General features: G+C 41.7%; 1 protein-coding gene across 1 annotated transcript in view; it reads right to left on the bottom strand.

The window, feature by feature from the left end:
* PDZD8 (PDZ domain containing 8) overlaps window positions 1-22,447 on the bottom strand; it is a 58,936-nt gene that overhangs the window by 15,710 nt on the left and 20,779 nt on the right. Inside the window, exon 3 of the mRNA XM_040992044.1 lies at window positions 9,495-9,597. Coding sequence (XP_040847978.1) covers window positions 9,495-9,597 — 103 coding nt within the window. The remainder of the gene's footprint in view (window positions 1-9,494; window positions 9,598-22,447) is intronic.

The raw sequence follows: 22,447 nt of genomic DNA, 5'->3' as shown, positions 1-22,447 counted from the left end.
AAAGCTAAGGCACACACTTCCTGTTGGAAAAAGAGATGCCATCTGTTACACTCGATCACTCGCTAGTCTGTAAAGAAATGTTAATTAACCAGAAGCAGTCTCATTCACAGTGACTAACTTTCTTCTCCAGTGTACAGCATACCTTTTATAAAATTTCAAGTATAACCCACTTATTTGTCTAGTACAACGTAATATCAATGTAAATCAAAATGTTTTCAAATATAAACAAAGATGTCCTCAACCTCCTTAACCTATCCATGCTCAATATTTGTGGAGAAATTTACATCACCTTATGGAATTATAAGACTGATTTTTAACAGGCCATTCAAATTAAGTGTTGCTGTTATTGTCTATTTAAATTTGTCTGTTTGAAGGCAAAAGCAAAAATTTCAACTTAGTTTTACTTTCAGCTTATTTATTTTTAAACTCCTTTCAATTACTAAATCATAGAACTTTACTTTTAAAAATGGTGACTCACATTAAACCCAGAAGAAGCTGCTGGTTTCAGTCTGGCTTAAAAGCAGTCTGAGGAGTGAACCAGCAGATAAGGTACCTCACTGTCCCTCCCTCTAAATCTGCCTTTCAATGTTTTTAAAAAATCTTGAAAAAAAAAAAAGGGCTCTTATATTAAAGAAAACAGCAGTGACTGCCAGAGGTCTCCGCCAGGTTAGTACCAGGTATTCCTATTTCCTCAATGTCCTAACAGTACATTATTATTTAGATATCTATGGCATGACATTCACACTCTTTATATCTAAGAAATTCTTGAATCTGAGTCTTCCTGAAACTGAAATTTTTCTCCATACTTTAATGCTCAGTTGAAATGGACAGCAGGTAGCTAATCTCCAGCTTTCTACAAGAGCCTTACTAAAATTGCTCATGTTCTCAAGTCATTATTTGAAACATTACTTAAAATTTAAAACAAACAAATTTATGTATTTATTTGGAAGCCACTGGAGGGGGACAGGGAGAAGGCGACATCTTCATCCGCTTGTTAACTCCCTAAAAGGCTCCAATGGCAGGGATTGGGACAGACAGAAGCCAGGAGACCAAAGTGCCATCTGGGTCTCCCATGTGCATGGCAGAATTCAAAGCACTTGATCATCACCTGCTATTTTCCCAGGCGCATTGGCAGGAGGCTGGTTTGGAAGTGAAGCAACCAGTACTTGAACTAATTCTTACATGATGTTGACCTTGCAGGAAGTGGCTTACCTACAGTGTCACAATGTACCCTCCTAAAAAAAATTTTTTTTAAGGATTGTTTATTTAGAAGGTAGACTTATATGGGGAAGAGAACTTGGAAGAGGGAGGGAGAGAGGGAAAAAAAAGAGATCTCCCATCCACTGGCTCATTCCCCAAATGTCTGCAGGCCTAAGCCAATAGTCCCATGTGTGGCAGGAACCAAAGAACTTGGGCCATCACCCACTGTTTCCCAGGTGCACTGAAGAACAACCAGATGGGAAGTGCGGAAGAGACAAAACCTAATCACAGGCAGTCTGATATGAGTTGTGAGTATCCCAACAAGTGGCTTAAGCCTCTGAAATGGCCTTCCTTGGCCCTCCACCTGGCTATGTAAGGAGTTAAAAGGGAGGGCAGGCCTGAGTTTGGTGCAGCAGCTATCCCACGTCAGAGTGCCTGTGGGTCGAGTTCCAGTTCCGCTCTTCATTCTGGTTTCCCACTCGTGGGTAACCTGGGAGGGAGCAGGTGACAGCTCTTGTTCTGCCCTTGGGACCCAGGTGGCCCAGCCTTGGCTGTTGCAGCCATTTGGGGAATAAGAGAGAAGACAGGGGAAATCTCTAACTAAAGAAACATTTAAAAAGGGAATAGATGCAAGGAACATATAAGATCACGCAGATATTTGCATAAAAGCAGGGACAAAAGAGGTAGCAAATAGCCCAATTTCAATAATAAATTGTTATGCACTAAGCATTTTACTTACATTTAGTGCTTATACACACTGAGGCATTTATCTATTTTGAAATGTATCTATTTGTTTGAGGGGCAGAGGAACAAATGGGTGGAGAGATGGGCAGATGCAGTAATTGCACCTTCTGTTTCATTTCCCAAGGCAGCAATGGCCTGGCTGTTCTGAGGCCAAGGCCTGGAACTGGGACAGAATTCATGCTGCCCCAGGTGGGTGGCAGGAGACCAACCACCTGAGCCATCACTGTTTACTCACAGGGTCTGTGGTACAGATAGCTGGAGCCAGAGCTGGGCACTCCACCCCTACGAGGGACACAAGTATTTGAAGCACCAGGGCAAACGCCTGGTCCTATACCTCCATTGCAGAGCTTATGCAAGGACTCGTTCCTAGTCAGAGAACTGGAATAAAAAGTTTGGATTTGTGCACATGATATTAAAGTAGGGACAATTACCAGTGTTAGATTCACACTAACTTTCTGGGATGTGGGACAGACTGGACTAGTCTGCTGCACATACTGGCAAACCAGGGTAGAGGGCGGGCCTGGTGGGTGTTATTGTGGGTCGCTCTGACTAGGCTACAGCTCCCACTGGTTTATGTGAGGGCCAAGTATGTGCTGGGCAAAATCAGGCTGGACTGTAACACCCATTGGTTCCAGTGGAAGACAGAGCTGGAAACAGAATCAACCCAGCAATTGCAACCACCAGGTGATCGGGGTCATGGACTGTGCCGGTTCCTGTACTTGTTAGTTCATACAGGAATCTGGTCTAGAAACACCTCAGACAAAGTTTTTTTGGGGATCTCCCCAATCAAACTGCCGGACTTGGAACCCTAACCATGAAAAGACAGAGGCCAGAACAAGCCAATCAACCACCTCAGCCATATGTTGGCAGTGAAAAACTGGACAAACGGAGACTGTATGATGGACTACGTCAATCAGTGTATTCTTCAATGATCATCATGCTTGGAGTGGCGAGATTAGCAGCAATTCATAACTGTTGAACTATCAAAACCACTTGAGCAAGACCCGCGGAGCATGCCCCACATCAGGGACCTGGGGTGGGTGGGAGACTGGGTGGGGCTTCTCCCTTACTATCTCCCTTTACCCCAGATACATGAAGGAAACAATGTGGAAATAATAGTCTTACCCACTTTCCTGTAGCCCTTGAACCTTTTTACCCCAATTAACTATGAAAAGATTGTCAAAAATATAATTTAAAAAAAATATATATAAATGGGAAAAAACTCCCTTTCTGGACTGACCTGTTTGTTACTGCACCTTAAACCCAACGTGCTCAGAGTGAGAGCCCTCCTCTCCTCTTTCTTCTTCCTTGCCAAACCTCATCTTTCTAGTTTCTTCTTTCCTCTGAAAGCCCCTCTGTTTCAAATGGTATCCAAAACACAGGGATTCTATTTTGTATTTCTATTTCCACTAGCCTGGCTCACACGGTCATCACCCCTCATCTGTTTCAGATCTTTGCCTTGCAAATCATTGGACGTTATTTACCAGTTGCTGCCATTTTTGAAAAACACCATTAGTATTGATATGCCAGACATTTTAATATAGAATCTCATTTAGCCTTCAGATGACCCTGCGCAGCCTCTTAGCCCACTACCCAGAAGAATGAAGTGCTTGTGGATGAGGCAGGTTTAGGAACTTCATCTGAGGTCATGCCGCCAGTAAGTGGCTTTTGGTCAAGTCTGGCCAACGGAAAATTGCGATTAGATCACTTTCATTCTATTGTCTCAGACAGTAACAGCCAAACCTCCTAGCCTGATATGTAAAGCACTGTAACGGTCCAATCTTCCCCTTTCTGCTTTGCATAATCATCCTATGTTACCATATTCTTTACCTCACTATAGCCTAGCCATACTGAGACATTTTCCCTCCTTACTGTGGTTTTACCTGGTTCCCACCTGGAAATGCTCCCTCTGTCATCTCAAAAGTCTACATATAGTGTGAAGCTTAGATCAAAAAGCACTTTCTTGATATATTCTTTTCTGGTTTTCCCTAAAGAATGTTATTTTCCTGTTAAGTATTTTATTCTAAATCTCCCTCACAGCAATACTCAAAGGACTGCTCAACCTGTTTTCCCACTGCTTCTTTTCCTTGAAGGGAAGAATTATACATTGCTTTCCATTTCTTATCCAGTTTTCTCAAACTCAACAGTAACTTAATGTTGAATTAGAGTTTATGTTCCTACTCTTTTCCAGAAAACACCTGAAAAGGGAAATTGCATTTTTTATTTTTAACCAAGATGAACTCAGAATGGAAATGCTTGATGCATAGGATTTACTATTAAAGTTTCAAAAGCATTTAGTTGACAAAAGAGTCCAAATTATAGAACCTTATGTATGGTTAAAATTTCATCGAGTCCCTACTGTATTTGTAAATATTACCAAATTGAACTAAACCAGACTTTTCATAAAAACTGACATTTTCAAAAAAAGCTTTATTTGCTTTAATCTTTCTCTTCCTTTTGATAAGATTAAGACTGTAAATGGCAAGTGGTTAAACAGGAGCACCAAAACGCTGTGTGCAAGGCATCTAGCCTTAAACAAACACTGCAAATGCCAACTTGGAAGCTTCTGGGCTCACGTATTTATGAGTCTGTCTATCTTGGATGTTCTCATTTAAAACTGCAGTTCTTCAGGGAGAGCTCTTTTAAACTCTTTGCATGAACATTCAGTAATATGTGCATAGATCTAGACTTTGCAGGTTCATTCAATATCACTCAGTAAGACTCTACACAACTAAAAAATAGAAGTAAAGCAAATAAAATTTGAGATCATATCTAACCATTTTATTTACACTACACTGAACCTGTACAGTTAAAAGTTCTTTTGATATCTTTGGCAATGCCAAATACGCTCATTTGTAAACTATAATCCTCACTTTAAAAATTAGGCTTTTCCCAAAAGCAGCATTAAGAATGAATTTCATTTTGTGGACTCCCTCACCCTAAATGTTTTTATTTGGTTAAAACACATGAGAGACAGGCTTGAAGGGAGAAAAGTAACAGAAGAGTGACTAAAATCTATGTTGAGATTCTGGAGGTCGGCAAGAAAAATGACCAAGGGTAAATGGAGGCTTATGGAGAGGGAAGTCAGCAGTCCTTCTAGAAACATTTTCTGAATAGCTGCTGAATGCCTAGGATTATGAGAAAAAAGCAATTATTATGCCTGCTGTAATCAAAGGCATTACTAGAGGTAACACTGATCAAATGAGATTGATCATGCACATATAAATGTGAACTCCTCCCAACTGTGATATGTAGTTAGCACAAAACTGCATGGTAATCAGGAAAGGTCTCCCAGAAATCTTTTTGTATGTAAGTCAAGTTCTGATACAACCTCACAGTACCAAACAGGAGATGGTAAGGAATCTGATAAGAGCAGCTATCAGAAGTCGTTATTGGTTTCAGGCTGAAAAGACAAGGAGAGAAGAGAGGTGGCCAGGTGCTACAACACCAGGAAGCTGGGAGCACAGCAGACCTGTCGTGTGAGAAGCATGTGGCCATAAAGGAGAGTGGCTGCAAAATGCACAGAGGAGAGCAAGAGCGTCTTGGGTTCCTCATCAGTTATTCACACTAGTCAAACTCAGCTGAATGCTGGCTGTAACTGAAGATTTGAAATACAACCTGCAAAGGTCAGCCCTCTAAGACACACAGCTGGTAAGGTGCCAAGAGAATGTCTAAGGCCTGAAACAAGCAGAGCGCTGTCTATGAGGGAGAAATGAGTCAGGGAAGGATACGTGTGTGTCAGACAGTTTAGGAATACAGTAAGTAGAGTACGACAGATAGAAAGGAGTGAAACTTGGTCAGCATGGTTAAATTAAAGCAGAGAATGGGAGGGCTGAAGGGAGAGCAGAGAAAAATAGAGCAGGAGGTAAGGAATGACTGTTGGTTACACCAATGATTTGTGCTTATTGAATAAGCAGTAAGAAGTCACTGAGGGATGTAGGCAGGCAACGGACAGAATCAGGTTTTCTATCAAGAGACCACTTATCTTCCCAGGACGCTCCCTGAACAACTTTAACACTTAATTCTACCAGGTACAGGCCCCATAACTTAAACAGTATAAAGCCTATCCATGTTGCTGTGCAAACTGCAGCATGCAGCCCAAGTATCATCATCAAAGAGCGTTTAATATTCGTCTGATTATCATCAGGAAGGTCATATTGTCATAGTCCCACTGACTTGGTTTTTTACCCAGTAAATTTAATTAACTGTCCTAGTGTTAACTTTCCATGTTAATTTTAATTCTCTTTCTTCCCACCTTATCCATCTTCCACAGTCTTTCCAGGTACATTACCAGGAAGCTAGATGGCATTTATCTGGGCCTTGAACTAGCACTCTAAAGTCAGAAGGAGTGACTTCACCTGCTATGCCACAATGCTGAAACTTTTGTAAAATTTGAAAACTCCTTAAATTTGTTTCCTAGTGAAAGACAAGCAAATTATCATCAAAGACCCTTGTGCTAGGACTACCCCTGCAGCCTTCCCAGGTGCGTCAACAGGAAGCTGGATGGGAAGCGTAGTTAGGCCTTGACCTGGCATTCTGATGCACGAAGAGGGTGTCTCAAGTGGAACTTCACCTGCTCTGCTGTATCAACCACCACTTACTATTTTTGAAGAGGAAAACCACAAGTTCACTCATTTCTCTTCTGACAATGAGACAAGCAGTGCACTAATCTCAGCATATTAGCTTGTCCCAAATTTTCCTTGGATTTCCAATAAGGTATTTCTAATGTTGGTTTTATTTAGGCTAGTATTGCTTTTTTATTCTACTACTTTTTATGCAAAATCCACTTAAAAATAAAATTTTATCAGTTGGATTGGCCATTTTCTGGACCGGCAGCACAAAAATCATTCATAACTACCCATCCTGTGGACCTCTACTTTCTTTTTTTTAATAAATCCTGAAAATTTTCTTTTTAAATTAGAAAGTCAGATACACAGAGAGGAGGAGAGACAGAGAGGAAAATCTTCCATTCACTGACTCATGCCTCAAGTGGCTGCAATGGCCAGAGCTGAACCAATCTGAAGCCAGGAGCCTTAAGCCTCTTTCGGGTCTTCCACGCAGGTACAGGATCCCAAGGCTTTGGGCCGTCCTCAACTGCTTTCCCAGGCTACAAGGAGGGAGCTGGATGGGAAGCATGGCAGCTGGGACAGGAACTGATGCTCATATGGAATCCTGGCACCTGTAAAGCAAGGACTTTTAGCACTAAGCTACTGCGCTGGGCCCTTGGACCTCTACTTTAATTGTTGAAAAATTAAGATGGTTACCTACATTTCCTTGTCACTGGAAGTCATGTGATCCAATTGTGACCAGTGAGACTTAAGTGGAAACCCTGGGAGGATCTACCATCTCAAAAAGCCCCTGGCCTGCCTTAGTCTTCACTCTTTTTCCTAAAAGTTGCATATGTAGGAGCTGACATGGTGGGGTAGCACGGTGGTCCTCAACCTCCAGCACTGGCCTCTTATATGGGTGCCAGTTCGAGTTCTAGCTGCTCCACTATCAATCCAGCTCCCTGCTTATACAAGACCTGTGAAAGAGGTGGAAGCTGGCCCAAGGCTACTGGGTTCCAGTTTTGAACTGGCCCAGCTCTGGCAGCTGCTGTGGCCTTCTGGTGAGTGCATCAGCAGAGGAAGACATCTTACCCTGCCCCCCTCTCTGCAACTATAAAATCAAAGTTACATTTGTAGAGGTACTAGATGTCTTGCATCCATGAGACAAAAAAGGATAATGTAAAAGGAAGCCATGCTCTTAGTAACAGTATCTTAAGACTTAAGAAAACTTAAACATGGAAGGGATTAGTTTCTTTTATTCTGTGTCAATGTTGAACAAGAACTGAAACCTAAAGTCTGTGTGTACAAAGACAGCTTACTAAACTCATCAAGTGATTTAATATATCTGCTTTTTATCTGGTTCTGTTTTCTACCCAAATCTAAAATAGATCTCAAATGATCAAATCCTGCTGTGTTGGACAGACTAATTTTCCTTAAAGTGATTAAATTTAGGGCCTGGCACAGTGGGCTGGTCGCTAAAGTCCTTGCCTTGAATGCAATAGGATCCTACATGGGCACCAGTTCTAATCCTGGCTGCTCCCACTGCCCATTCAGCTCCCTGCTTGTGGCCTGGGAAAGCAGTCGAGGACGGCCCAAAGCTTTGGGAACCTGCACCAATGTGGGAGACCCGAAGAGGCTCCTGGCTTCGGATTGGCTCAGCTCCAGCTGTTGCAGCCACTTGGGGAGTGAATCATTGGACAGATCTTCCTCTTTGTCTCTCCACTTCTCTCTATATGTCAGAGTGTTCAATAAAAATAAATAAATCTTGTTTTAAAAACTGATTAAGTTTAGACATATGTAACTAATGCCTGCAGACTCTTAACTATTGCTGACACTGTATTTTCAAAATTATCCATGTCAGACTAACATTTGACATAATGACTTAAGATTAAAGTATTATTAACTTGCATTATAAAATATTAAAACTGTCTACTCTCATAGCTTTTAAATATGAGAAACAGCAATGCCAATTAGAGCAGCAAGTCAAAACCAGTTCAGAGGAAAGCCAAAACCTACCCAATATTTTTTCATGTAGTAATGTATTTCAAGACAAATTCTAAAACTAGTTATTTCCCTAAAGAGCTGTACTAAATTGTTTGAGATGTAACTTAAAGGAACACTGGGACAAGAACAGCCATGAAAGAAAGGAGAAATCTCTCCTACCATCTGCCTTGATGATGTTACCATGCTCAAAATCTTCACCAGCTCCTCACTGCTTCTCTAAGTCCCAAATCCCCGGGCCAGCCCAGCCTCCTGTAGCAGGTTTATTTCTCCTTATTTCTATACTTTGATCGAAATCTATTTCTTCCAAAAGAACGCTGTACTGCCTGTCCTTTTATGTAAACATGTTCCTAGTGGTGATGATACAGAAGTTAGGAACATCTGAAGCAGAGTAATATCCCTAATGATACCACATGATTGCCCATAAAGATTTGGAAGCATTTTGTTCCTTACAATAAGAAGGATGTATTTACATTAAAACAATTATTCTAAAACTAATTTTTTTTAACCTAAAACTAAATTTACCTAAAACTAAAATTTAACTGAACATCCCAAAGTTTCTTCCAAGCCTATTCCACACACACTCTTCTAGTTCATGTTGGTGTCACAGGGAGCGCCTCTTTAAGCAGCTTGAATTGTCCTCCAGCATCTAAAACAGGGGACAGCACAGAGTGCAGGGAAATACCTTCTTCATGACTGAATGCTCTGAATTCACAAGCCTTCTAACGTGTTTAGTAAAATTATTTCTAATTTTATAATTGAAACATGTACAAAGTTCTAGAAGCAAAATTAGACTATTTTGGTTCAGGCAATGTGCATGCTAAAACTAGTTTCATGCAATTTGTTGCTGTTATTGTATTGTGACAAGGCAAACAAGTAAGATTATTCATAATTATCTGTACATAACCAAAAGTAGCTCTAGGAATATAAGAAATATTAATATAAAGACATGCTTATCAAATAAACTTTATACAGGTGTAAATCTATGTAAATCTATTTTACCGTCTTAATAGAACTCCTCTGTTTTTCTTCCCAAACACTACTGCTCAACTCAAGTGTGCAATGAATATTTGCCTCTCTGTCATAGGATCCAAAAATGAATAACCTGTGGTACAAAAATAAAATGAGAGTATTATTCCAGTTATACACATTAAAATTTTACTTCCTAATCATTTAACCAGAAAAAAAATACATTACTCTATTATTATTAAAGTCTTAGCAAAAGAAAAAATAGTAAAACATTTGGTACACCCTCTAGTGGAAGACTGAGGCAAAGGTTAAAATTAGGTGAGATTCCACAGCTTGTTTTTCTCTCAGCATGTAAGTCAAATAATAGCATCTATGAGGAAAAGAAATCGACCAGGTTCCTCACTGTGGCGGTAAGCGCTACAGAGATCTTCAGAACAGACAACTGAATCTGAAGCAACGCTACGCAGTGGTTTCTACAGTGCATCATCTCTGCAACAATTAAACACACGGATGTACACAGCAGTTGTTTATAAACACACATAATTCACCATCTATTACCTCTCTCCATCACCTGTTAATGTGCCCTTGGGCAAATTGCTTCACTCTAACCCTGTCTCCTCCTCTGGAACAATTACAGCAAATGCAGTACTTACCTCTGAGCTGAGAGGGTAACAGAGGACACGTACACAGAGCATTTGGGTAATGCCTTACAACAAACAACAAACGCATAAAAATGCCTACTATTTCTATTATTATCTTGAAAATAACTGCCATAAAATGGTACCATTCAATTTTACTGTTTAGAATTCTGACCTAAAAAGGACATTTGAGGTCTAAATTTAAGATTATGAAAAAATCTCTATATTGAAAAAGAAAAAAGTGTTGCCCACCTTCTATGCTGTCTGTTAGCCCAGACGGCCCGGGGCATATGGAAAGCCCCCAGGTGGCGGCAAAAAGTTCTAGCCGAGAATAGCTGCCCAGGACTCACTCAAATGGAGCCAACCAATTAGAAGACAATACATGCCTTTACCTCAAACTCCATGGGCACCACTACCTAAGCTAGGCACACCTCTGTCTGGATGCGACTTCCCTGGCCCACTACTTTGTGGACCTCACCTGGTGAGCCTCACCTGGGAGCAGACCCCAAGAAAGCCTGGTTTTATCATCATTCCGGTCTCAGTAGCCCTGCTGTCTTGGTACGGTTCTTATCTAACATTCGGTTCCCTGACAGGGAAGGGGCAGGAGGGCTCCTTTAATTGCTTGGAGCCCCTCCTTCTTCTTCTTGCCTCTGGACTGCCAATCTCCATCGCCCTTTCAGGACCCTGTCTTCCATCGCCCTTGCCTGCTGAGACACAAGATAAGTCTCTCCACCAGCTCCTTCGGTCCCCAAAGTCTCCCCATCCTCCTCAGGATCCAAATCGAGCACGTCAATTCTTTGATTTCAAGCCCTCGGCGAGACATGAGCCATCCCCCTGGGCTGACCGGCTCTCTCCTCCGATTCAGAGCCCTCAGGGAGACAGGAGACGTCTTTCCCACTGACCCGCCCTCCAACAGGGAACAAGGTTCCTTCCTAGTCCAACTTCCAAGGTCGAGACGCCTTCCTCCCATTCGGATTAGCTGGGAGGTACTTTGTCAGAACAGGACGGGCAATGCCAAACTGCTGGAGGAAGGCACTTTTAATTTCAATTTCCTCTTGGATTTGGGCAATTTCTGCCGTCACAACGGCAAGCAGTCTGAAGTTCCATATGTCCAGGTTTTTTTGGAATCTTTTCCCACCCATCCCTCTGTTCCTCCTACTCCTGCCCTTCCCTTTGTTGTTCTTGTTCCCTGCTGAACGGAAGATCCTGGCCCTATGCCATGGCTGCGTGGAGTGTCCTCTACCCGAAGCCAATGGAGGGTCCATGTCCTCACCCAAGAATTCTCTGGCCCCTCTACCGCCATGTTTTCTGAGTGGCCCCCCCATATGCCAAACTACTTGGGGTTCCTCCTAACTCGGAACCTTTTCCCTCCATATCCTTCACTTCCTGTGTGGACACCTTGCTCCCAGTTCCCCTCTTCTCCACTTCCTGCCCCGCTGCCATCTTTCCAGGTCCCTCCCCTTCCACTTCCTGTTAACAGACCTTGTCTGCCATCTTGTTTTTCTCCATTCTCACCCTCTGCCTAAATACCTCTCCCTCTTAGGTTCTTCTGACTTAACCCCAATAATGCCCCCTCCTCCTGCCAGGCCACTTCAGGACCTAAGCTCTCTCTTGCTTTGCTGCCACTACAGTGACTGCACATTTTGCCAGCTTTAACTTTTTTCCCCTCTTTTGTCAATCAACCACCTGCTTAGCTGATAGGGGGTGGGGTGGGTAAGAGATAAGCTAATTAACATCTATTTAAAAGAAAAAAAAACCTGTTACTTGCCAAACTTGTTCAGTGATTTAACACTTATGTATCAAAATAATCAGGTATAGAGTTGTTCCAATCCACTGTTAAATTATTCCAAAGCATGAGATAAACCTATGTGCTCTTATCACTGGTTTTACAGAGTATTTCCAGGTTAAAGCATGTTGCAGAAGAGGTGGGAAGTCATGAAAGGGAACTTTTGAGAGGAACACATCGTGTATGATTTATGTGCAACGTAAGTGATCATTGTCCTTAAAAACTGCCTGTAGCATTTTCTGAATATTTATTAGTTATATTACTGCTTTTTTAAATGTACAGTGTAGGTTAACTGTAAACCTGTGCTCTTGTTTCACATTCATAGCAGACTTCAGACCTTTGGTAAATGTTTTCTAGAGCTGTTCTTTGATAGTTTTCACTTGATAATGTTATTATTATATGTAATTAATCTGGTTTTTGTAACTTCTTTCTTCATTCCTCCTCCTCCCCTCTCTCTGACGCTAGTTTGACTGCCAGCTCTTAAAGTGATAGCTAACTTGTTAGACCAAGGAGCCTAATTATTTTCTCATGGGCATTATCTTATAATTGTCAGGATGTGCCTGTGACTACAAATTCCTAGTTCAGCCTATGAAGGGATTTAGGGATAGAACTGAGCATCCCCTTGGCTGACATCCCAAGGCTGCCTCTGCTGTCCACTTCACCAGAGGCCCAGAGGAAGAGTAGTGAGCTAGGCAGCTGGAGGCCCGTTAATGTGGCTTTATACAGTAACCTATTCTCAAGGAGACCCAGTAAGGCCAGGCTGCCCTTGAGTAGCACCTGTTTGTAATGTGGGAAGCTACAAGGTTGGGGAAACAGCTGCCAAGTGTGGCTTTCAAAGAATCCCGTCAACTCTGCCAAGAGCCAGGCCACTGGAAATGGAACTGTCCTAGTGGTCAAAGAATTCCTGGGTCAGAACCATGGTGGGCCACAAGCTAGAAGGCCCTTCCCTCTGCCCAGGTCCCAAAGCACCCACGGCTATGGAGGGATGGCCTAGGTCAGCGACATCACAGGTAAAGCTGTGTATTTCATCCAGAGACACCATCTGTCCTATACCAGCCTCCTTTTCAGGCTAGCTCGCCTCTCTGTCCAGCCAGGTAATGGGAGTCAATGAGATGTCTCCCCAGGGTTTTATTTCTCCTTTATGATGTCTCTTCCAGTACCCCATGAAGAGATAAATGGTCCTGGGCCTCACATACACCTGGCGAGACCTTAATAGCCACCTAATTATCAAACCCTCCTGTCAACCTCTGGATTTGGATAATAGCAGAACCTTCCTGGGTGCATCCAGACTTGAAACTCTAGTGCCCATGTGTGTAACACCTCAGAAACAGTTTTTGCTGGCTGGCACTGTAGCCTTGAAGGCCACTGTCAACTGCAGCCCTGGCCTTACCACAGAGGTCCTTACTTAGCTCCTGCTGGCAGCCAGAGTTCCCATGAGCAGGAGGAGGGAAAGAGCACAGGCCCAGAAGCAGGTCAGACTATCTCCACTGGAGCATGAACACTATACAATCAGAAGAGTTTCTCTTTTCCAAAACCAAATGTTATTTTTGTTTGTTCTTTTTTACAGCCTGTTCCTCAAGGCTTAATTTGACAGTCTTGATCAACTTTTCATGTATGTTCCAGATAAGCCTCCCCACTAATACCATACAACAAAAGGCAGCGGTATTGGGGCTGAGCAGCAGTGACCCCAGTTCCCTGCCAAAACCAAGCGGAGACTCCACCCAAGAATGGCTGGAATGGGGGATCTGCACAGAAGGTTAACACCTGCCAGGATGATCCATCTGTCACCACAGAGGCACCCCCGAGAGGCTCCTCAAGACCAACCCTCAGAGACTACATATTCCAGCGAGCTTCAGGAAGAACTCAAGCCTTCTTTTCAAAAGGACGTTTGATAACTAACCCCTCCTCCATTCCTGTGTCAAACGTAGCCACAAGAAGCCATAGAGGAGAACAATGCCCCTTTTCCTTTATACATAACTCTCTCCACGTGGATTCCCGACTCCTTGTTCCACTTTTTGGACCCTCTGTTCTACTGCCCAAACTCTGTTCCACTATTTCCCCTCAAGGACCCCTTAAGCCTAAGTTGGCTATTTACTAGCTGTGGGGACATCAACCAGGCGAGGACTGGCAGATCGATTTCACCCATATGCCCACCCATAAAAGCCTCTGCGAGAACACACGGACAGCTGTCTTCCAGGCCTGGCTGCTACCACACCTTTGGACTCCAACACCTCTCCTCTCCAGCCTGGCAACTTGCTCTTCCTCAAGACCCTCCGCCCTCGCTCACCTCAATCTCTGTGGATTAGATCTCACACAGTGATCCTGACCACGCCTACAGCTGCCAAACTCCTCAGTCACAGTTCCTGGTATCATGTTTCAGTGTTATTATTCCAACAGCTGTGTGGCACTGGGGAAACCCAGTAGCATTCCGTGGTCCTCATACAGGGCTACATGGCAGGGTGTCCGGGATCTCTACTGACCAGCCCCAGCCCCATCTATCAGTATAGCTCAATGAAATTTACTGCCTCCAGCACCAATTCCTCTTTTGTGTCATTTTCCTCAGCTGTTATGAATCGACTGTTATGACTGTTACGACTGTTATGAATCTCCTAGCAAGTGCCAACCTCAGGGAATCAATTACTCCACAGAAAGATCCAGAAGGGGTTTAATAAGCACACGCCCGGGTTCTATCATCTGCTAGAACTTGCTCCCAACTGCTTGCTAAAGCGACTGTGGCAGAATCCAGAATATGGCCCAACGTGACCACATCAATGGATTATGCAGCAAACAGAATTGGAGCAACAGATAGGATCCGGAAAGCGTACGAGTCACAAGGAATCAGATGCTCCTCCACTCGGAACCTTCCCACGCCCCCTTCGGTCTGCCCATTCAGACGCTCTCCTCCTGCATTTTTCTTTTTACCAGTCAGGTTCTCCAGGTTCCTTTACTCCCCGAGTCATTACCCCTATTCAGCAAGCAGCAGCCACAAGCCCAGGGGTGCTCTATTATACCAAAGAGGTGGAAATGTTAGCCCAGAGGGTCCGGGGGCAGGCGGAAAGCCCCTAGCTGGCTGTTGTGGGCTAAGGAGTTGATCAGCGCTAGTTGGGATGGGTAGGAACAGGAACTGGGTTTGTAGCTAAAAACACCTAGACTAATTGGACTCATCTATATCCAATTTCCTGGCTAAATTAGAACTTGGGGGGAAGAGTATATAAGGAGAGGTGAAGGAGCAATAAAGCAAGACTTCGCAGAGACTTCTACCATCACTGGTCTCCTGTGGGTGCTTCATCCCCAGACCCTCTCCCTGTTCACGTTACTGGCTCTGCTGCTGGGAGCAGGTGGCAGCAAAAATTCTGGCACTGCACCAAAACAGCAGTACTACTGAGACTAGAATGATAAAACCAGGCTTTCTTGGGGTCTGCTCCCAGGTGAGGCTCACCAAGTGAGGTCCACAAAGCAGGCATGCCTCAGTCCGGGTGCCACTTCCCTGACCCACTACCTGTGGACTTCACCTGGGAGCAGACCCCAAAAAACCCTGGTTCTATTACTCTAGTCTCAGTAGCACTGCTGTTTTGGTGCAGTTTTCATATAACACTATCTAGCCTTAAAATCAGAATGGAGGGCTCGGTGGCGTAGCCTAGCGGCTTAAGTCCTAGCCTTGAACACGCCGGGATCCCATATGGGTGCCGGTTCTAATCCCGGCTGCTCCACTTCCCATCCAGCTCCCTGCTTGTGGCCTGGGAAAGCAGTCAAGGATGGCCCAAAGCCTTAGGACCCTGCACCTGTGTGGGAGACTCGGAAGAGGTTCCTGGTTCCCGGCTTCAGCTTGGCATAGCATCGGTCATTGCGCTCACTTGGGGAGTGAATCATGGGACGGAACATCTTCCTCTCTGTCTCTCCTCCTCTCTGTATATCTGACTTTGTAATAAAAATAAATAAATCTTTTTTAAAAAATCAGAATGTAAATCTGCCTAGTTCTTTCTGGCACAAGCTTGGGAATGGCTTCGCCATTCATCAACATGGTGGCTGTTATTCTACTACTTTATCACAGGGTAGGAGCGAGATAAAAAAAAAAAAGCAAATAAAGCATTTTAGAGAATCTGAGAAAACTCTGTCTTAAGGTTGGAGTACTCAAAGAAATCCTGTTTGTACCTCCCAACTGATAAGTCTGAATGAACTTATGGCAACAACAACAAAAAGTGGGAGAAATTTCTACAGTTCCTAATAATCACACAAGGAATTTTAAACTTACTGCTTCACAGCCCAAATCCAAAAATAAGATAGACCAAATACATTAAGAAGATTCATAATTACAAATTACTAAATTCAGAAAATTGTGTATTTTCATTCACCAAAGCTTTGCTGCCCCCTTCTGGTCACAGAGTAAACTACCTGAGGGTCTTGGCATTCAGGCCCAGAAGGCTGTGTGTTGGCCAAATTCCTGACAGACACCAACTACCTTCAGGATTCAGGAATGAGAAATAGTGGCCAGGAATCATAATACTTTAGGGATGTTTTTAAAAGGAATCACAAAATTTAACAACAATAACTCAAAATGAGTCATGGGACTAAAATTACTAAGCCTCGCTGGAAAACATATAAGCAAATCTTTCTAGCCTTGGACTAGGCAACATTTCTTAGATATGATAACGAAAGCTTAAGTATTAAAAGAAAAACAGACAAAACAGACAAATCGGACTTCAGTGAAGCTAAGACTTTGTATACTTCAAAGGATACCATCAAAAAAATGAAAAAATAACCTACAAAAATATTTGTAAGCCACAATATCAGACAAGTGCCTAGTGCCCAGAAAAGAGGAAAAAATGTTAGACACAACCCCAGATAAAAATGGGCAGAGGTAATGAGTAGATAATTCTCATGCCATCTGGAAAATGCAAACTACAGTTTTTTTCCACTGAAATGGTTATAACCAAAAAGAGAGAATAACAGGGATAAGAGGATATGTAGAAGCAGTCTTCATAATATTGCTGGCGAGAAGAAAAAAATAGTGCTACAATTTTGGAAAATAATTGGGCAGTTACTTTAAAAAGTTGACACAGGGTTGATACATGGTCCAGCAATTCCATTCATAGGTTATAAATAACAAAAGCATATATTCATATAAAAACTTAAAAATGAATTTTCACAACAGCATTATTCATAACAGCCAAAAATTAAAATGTGTATCATGACATCAATGAGGTCAATAAAACACAGCACATCTATACAACAGAATATTATCTGGCAATAAAACAAAATGAAGTACATGCTTCAATATGGATTAACCTTGAAAAACTTCTACTTAAAAGAAACCACTTACAAAAGGACATATACTATATGAATTAATTTAATTCAGTGTCTGAAACGGGAAAATTATTTCAGACAGAATGAACACTGATGTGTTAAAAATTTTGGTAGGCCATTGTCTTGGATTGAGTTCTTGCTTTACCATCCAACAGACCAGAATGGAGTTACTCATGCCAAATAACACTTAATAAAACTGGACTTTGGCATACTGAAATTTATTGTGATTTGTTGATAAGCGTTTACTTCAGGTTGGGCAGGAGAAGCAAAGGGAATGGGAACTGCTAATGGGTGTGGGATTTCTCTGGGACAAGACTGTGACGACAGTTATACAGACGTGCAACTATACCAACAGAGAATTGAGCATTTTAAATGGATGAGCTGTATGGTATGTGAATTATAAAATGTGAATGTAAAAAAGAATGAATAGAAATTTCCTGTGATAGGTTATATCAAAAGTTTAAAAAACACTAATAAATCTTTAAGTTAATATTACGCATCAATAGGGTTCAGCACCATAGCATGGTGGTTAAAGTCCTTGCCTTGCACATGAGCTGGGATCCGACATGGGCACCAGTTCTAATCCCAGTGCCCCGCTTCCTATCCAGCTCCCCGCTTGTGGCCTGGAAAAGCAATGGAGGACGGACCAAAGCCTTGGGACCCTGCACCCGCGTGGGAGACCTGAAAGAAGCTCCTGGCTCCTGGCTTCAGATCAGCGCAGGTCCAGCCATTGTGGCCACTTGGGGAATGAAGTATCAAATGGAAGATCTTCCTCTCTGTTTCTCCTCCTCTCTGTATATCTGCCTTTCCAATAAAAATCAATGAATCTTTTTTTTAATCAAGGAAGAATATTTAATAATAATTTAAGTTTCTACAAATACAAAGTGAGAATTCCTTAATAGTTCATTATACTAGTCCCACAAGGTCATAACAAATTAAATAAAATATTGCAAATAAAGTACCTAAATGGTGAGGAGACCAACTAAATTCTAAATATATATGTGGTTTCCATATATCACAAACCGTTCATTAGTAAATAGTGGATTTTCAGTCTGATACAAATTTTGGAAGATTAAATTTGTTTTACAGAGAATACTGAAACATGATCACAACACATTTTGCTACATCTTTAAGAAATAATTTTCGTAGTTGCTCCACTTGCATTTTTATCTAGTACATATTACATTTCTACTTTACTAAAATGAACTAATTTCCACTTAAAATGAGATTATAAAGCATGAATCAGTTCTCCTATCTTTCTCTTGCTAAGGGAAAATAATATAATAACTCGCACTGTCAGGAATACTATTCACTCATTGTTTCTACTTTTTTTCTGCTTGACAACAAAATATTCTGCTCTTATTTTCTTCAACACTGACAATCTTGAAAAAAAATTTAGTCATTCTTTTTACACTGAAGCTTTCCCTTTTTGTATCATCATTACAGACACCTTCAGCAGAGTAACTGGGTAACAAAATTCATGAAGGCAGTGAATATTCTCCCTATGCGGGTCTCAGAACAGAGAAATGTCTAACTAAAAAATAAACCAATCTTTAAAACAGTTATGCATCAATATATAAGAATTTGTCTCATTCATAAAATTTATTTCTGGCAGGGAAATATTTCTTAGAATCTGCATAAACTACAATATATACATAAAATTAATAGTTCTTCTCTTTGCAAGAACAGCTATTAGCAACAGATAGGGCAACAGCTAGCTAGCCTGTCTGGCTCCTGGACTAATTCCTAGCATTTCTTGTGCCTGTTTTTGACCTGACCTTAGTGCATTCCTTCAACCAGAATGACTTCTTATTGACTGTAGATTTCAATTTCTCAAAATCACACTTTATTTCATTTTTCTGATTTCTTCACTGATACCTTTTCATATGTGAAGAATATGTAAATTTCTGAAGACATCAGGAAGGACTCTCCCACTAGAACACTAGTAACAGCTGGACAAATTTAGAAGACATTCTCGTTAATCTTAAAATGAACTGAAATCACATTTAAACAGGGCTGTGGGAAAATGGTGTTGCAATTTGAACATCAGCGATTTGAAACTTTATGAATTTAAAGTGGGTCTTAAGTATCAGGAGACAGGGTGTAAGACCAGCAGGGCTAATATATGAATGCAGCCCTAACCATATAATCCAATCCTAGGTAGAGTATAACTGCAAAAAGACAAAACAAAACAAAAAACCCTGAACACTTTATAGTAAGAATTTTTTTTTTAACTTGTATGGACAAAACAAGCTAAAGTGAAATAAGTTGAAAGTGAAATAAGAAATGTGAGAAGAGCCAAGACAAAAAACAACCCCACAAGGGTGGGCTGGAATGGGGATATTAGGTCAACTCAAGTTTCCTAAGCCAGGAATGTTAGCTACATATGTTTGTGGATGTACACAGTAAGCGATTTAATTCTGCCCACTACTGGTATCTAACGCCTTTCTTCATTAACCAGCTGATTCTAGGATTGTGGCAGAGAAGACAAAAGATAAACCTGTGACCGACTGCAGGTCGACTGCTGTTCTGAAGTCTTAAGGATAAAAAGAAAGCGGTGAATTCATGGCACACACACAGGTGCTGGCTCTACTGGCCCAATCCAAGACAACTTAGGCATTCAATAATTAAGGACAGTAACGAACTATAATCCATAAGAAAACAGGAATCTTTGAGTCCATGCTGATAAGTGAGGGAATAAATGAAGATTCTTAGTAACAGAGTAGAACGTCAACTATTATCATGATATTCATGTTGTATTTAACATTAGAAAAATGTTCAGAGATGTGGTTTTTAAGATGTTTTAATTAATTAATTAAGAGAGGCAGATATACAGAGAGAAGGACAGACAGACAGAAAGATCTTCTGTCTGCTGGTTCACTTCACATTGGCCACAACAGCCGGGCTAAGCCAACTGAAGCCAGGAGCCTAAAGTTTCTTCTGGGTCTCCCACACCGATGCAGGGTCCCAAGGCTTTGGGCCGTCCTCTACTGCTTTCCTAAGCCACAAGCAGGGAGCTGGAAGGGAAATGGAGGAGCCAGGATATGAACTGGCCCATATGGCATTCCTGCAGATGCAAGGCACTGATTTAGCCACTAGGCTATTGTGCTGGGTCTCAAAGATGTATTTTTGAAAGGCAGTAAGATAAAACATTCTAACAGCTGTTGAGACAACAGTGTTTTCTTTAAGAACAATGTTAAGTGTGACTCAGTGAAAAGCTGACCTTAATTATACTTTCCTATTGCTTGTAATGAGTACAGCTGTCTTTCAAAACTGCTGTGGAGGGCCCAGTGCAATAGCGTAATGGTTAGGCTCCTAGCCTTGCACACGCCGGGATTCCATATGGGCACCGGTTCTAATCCCAGCTGCTTCACTTCCCTTCTAGCTCCCTGCTCATGGCCTGAGAAGGCAGTCAAGGACAGCCTGGAGCCTTGGGACCCTGCACCCGTGTGGGAGACCTGGAAGAATTTCCTGTCTCCTGGCTCCAGATCGGCATAGCATCGGCCATTGCGGTCACTTGGGGGAATCATCGGATGGATGATCCTCCTCTCTGTGTCTACTCTCTGTATATCTGACTTTGCAATAAAAATAAATAAATCTTTTAAAAAAAACTGCTGTGGAATCTGGCATTTTCACCCAGCTAAACTTTACACTTCTGCTTTCACTATCATCCTGTTTTTTAAAAAAGAATTATTTGCCGATTTAAAATCAGTGTTACAGGGGCTGCATGATGGCTCAACTGGCTAATCTTCCACCTCCAAGCATCAGCTTCCCATATGCACCAGTATATGTGCTGCTTCCCACCCAGCTCCCTACTGGGGCCTGGGAGAGCAGGGGAGGACGGCCCAAAGCCTTGGGACCCTGTACAGGTGGGAAACCTGAAGGAAGCTCCTGGCTTCTGGCTTTGGATCAGCTCAGCTCCAGCTGTTGCAGTCATTTGGAAAGGGAACCAAAGGATGGAAGATCTTTCTCTGTCTTTCCTCTCCGTAAATCTGCCTTCCCAATAATATAAATAAATTTCTAAAATAAAATCAGAGTTACAGAGAGATGGGGTGGGAAGAAGGGGAAGGAGAAAAGGAGAAAGGGTGAGAGGAAAAAGAGATAAAAAGAATCTTCCATCTGCTGATCCACTGCCCAGATGGCTGCAATGGCTGGGGTTGGGCCAGGCTGAAGCCAGGAGTTGGGGCTTCTTCTGGATCCCCCATGTGGGTGCAGGTGCCCAAGAACTTGGGCCAGCTTCCGCTACTTCCTCAGGCACATTGGCAGGGAACTGGACTGGAAGTGGAACTTAAAACAAATGGAATGTGGGTGTCCTAGATGGCTGTTTTACCTATTATCACTCATGTAACATGCAGATCCATATCTTAACTTTTTAAAACATGTACCATACTGACAAAACTCAGCACCCTAACATGTATCCATTTTATTATTCAGCGTCTCCTACATCTATGTGACACACTTCTCTTAGAAACTGGAGCTAGAATATTTTCTCCTGAAGAAAATGCCATTTTATTAGAAAATATGATGCATGTGATAATACATTAGCCATCTTACAATATATGTTTCAAAATACACTGCACATGAAATGCACATGATTTTTGACAATAACATTTACAAAGTAAAGGTTAAACAAATAATTTTCTTAAAAAATGAAAATAAGAGCTAAATAATCTATCAAGTTTCCTCTGTTGCCTTGACTACTGTAAAATTATCCCTTTTCAATACAGACGTTTTTCATATTATTTATCTTCTACTTAATTATAACTGAGCATGTCTTCTTTGCAAAGCACTTCATACCCTTTAGATTAATTCTAAATTAAAAATAATATTGTAATTAACAGCAGGACTAAAAAATAGCAATTGAAATTATTTGTGGTTAAAATATCAGTTTTTGTCAACTCAAAAGACAGGCAGTTATTAAGAACGGACTGTTTTTTTTTTAGTACTTGATAAAAATCAAGTGTTGGAATTCTAACCAACAAAATTCTTGTTCTGCCTTCTAGTTATTGATTGGGAAACTGAAAGCTATATTGCAGATAATAAAAAAAAAATCTTTTTTTTCCCCAGCAAATTTTAACTCTGATAAACACACAAAAGACAACATAGTTTGGCTGAAGGATTCCTTTTCTTTATAATACTGAATCAGAGTATCAAGAGATAATGACAGAAACTGTCTATGGCAGACTCAGCCATTGCAGCTAACTGATCTCAGATCACAGTTTTTAGCACAGTGGCACATTTGCCTAATCAAGCAACAG

Source organism: Ochotona curzoniae, unplaced genomic scaffold, assembly GCF_017591425.1.
Source record: "Ochotona curzoniae isolate NIBS_2020 unplaced genomic scaffold, NIBS_Ocur_1.0 contig_66, whole genome shotgun sequence".
In the NCBI taxonomy this organism is placed as follows: domain Eukaryota; kingdom Metazoa; phylum Chordata; class Mammalia; order Lagomorpha; family Ochotonidae; genus Ochotona; species Ochotona curzoniae.
This window is presented reverse-complemented; position numbering and strand designations above follow the sequence as displayed.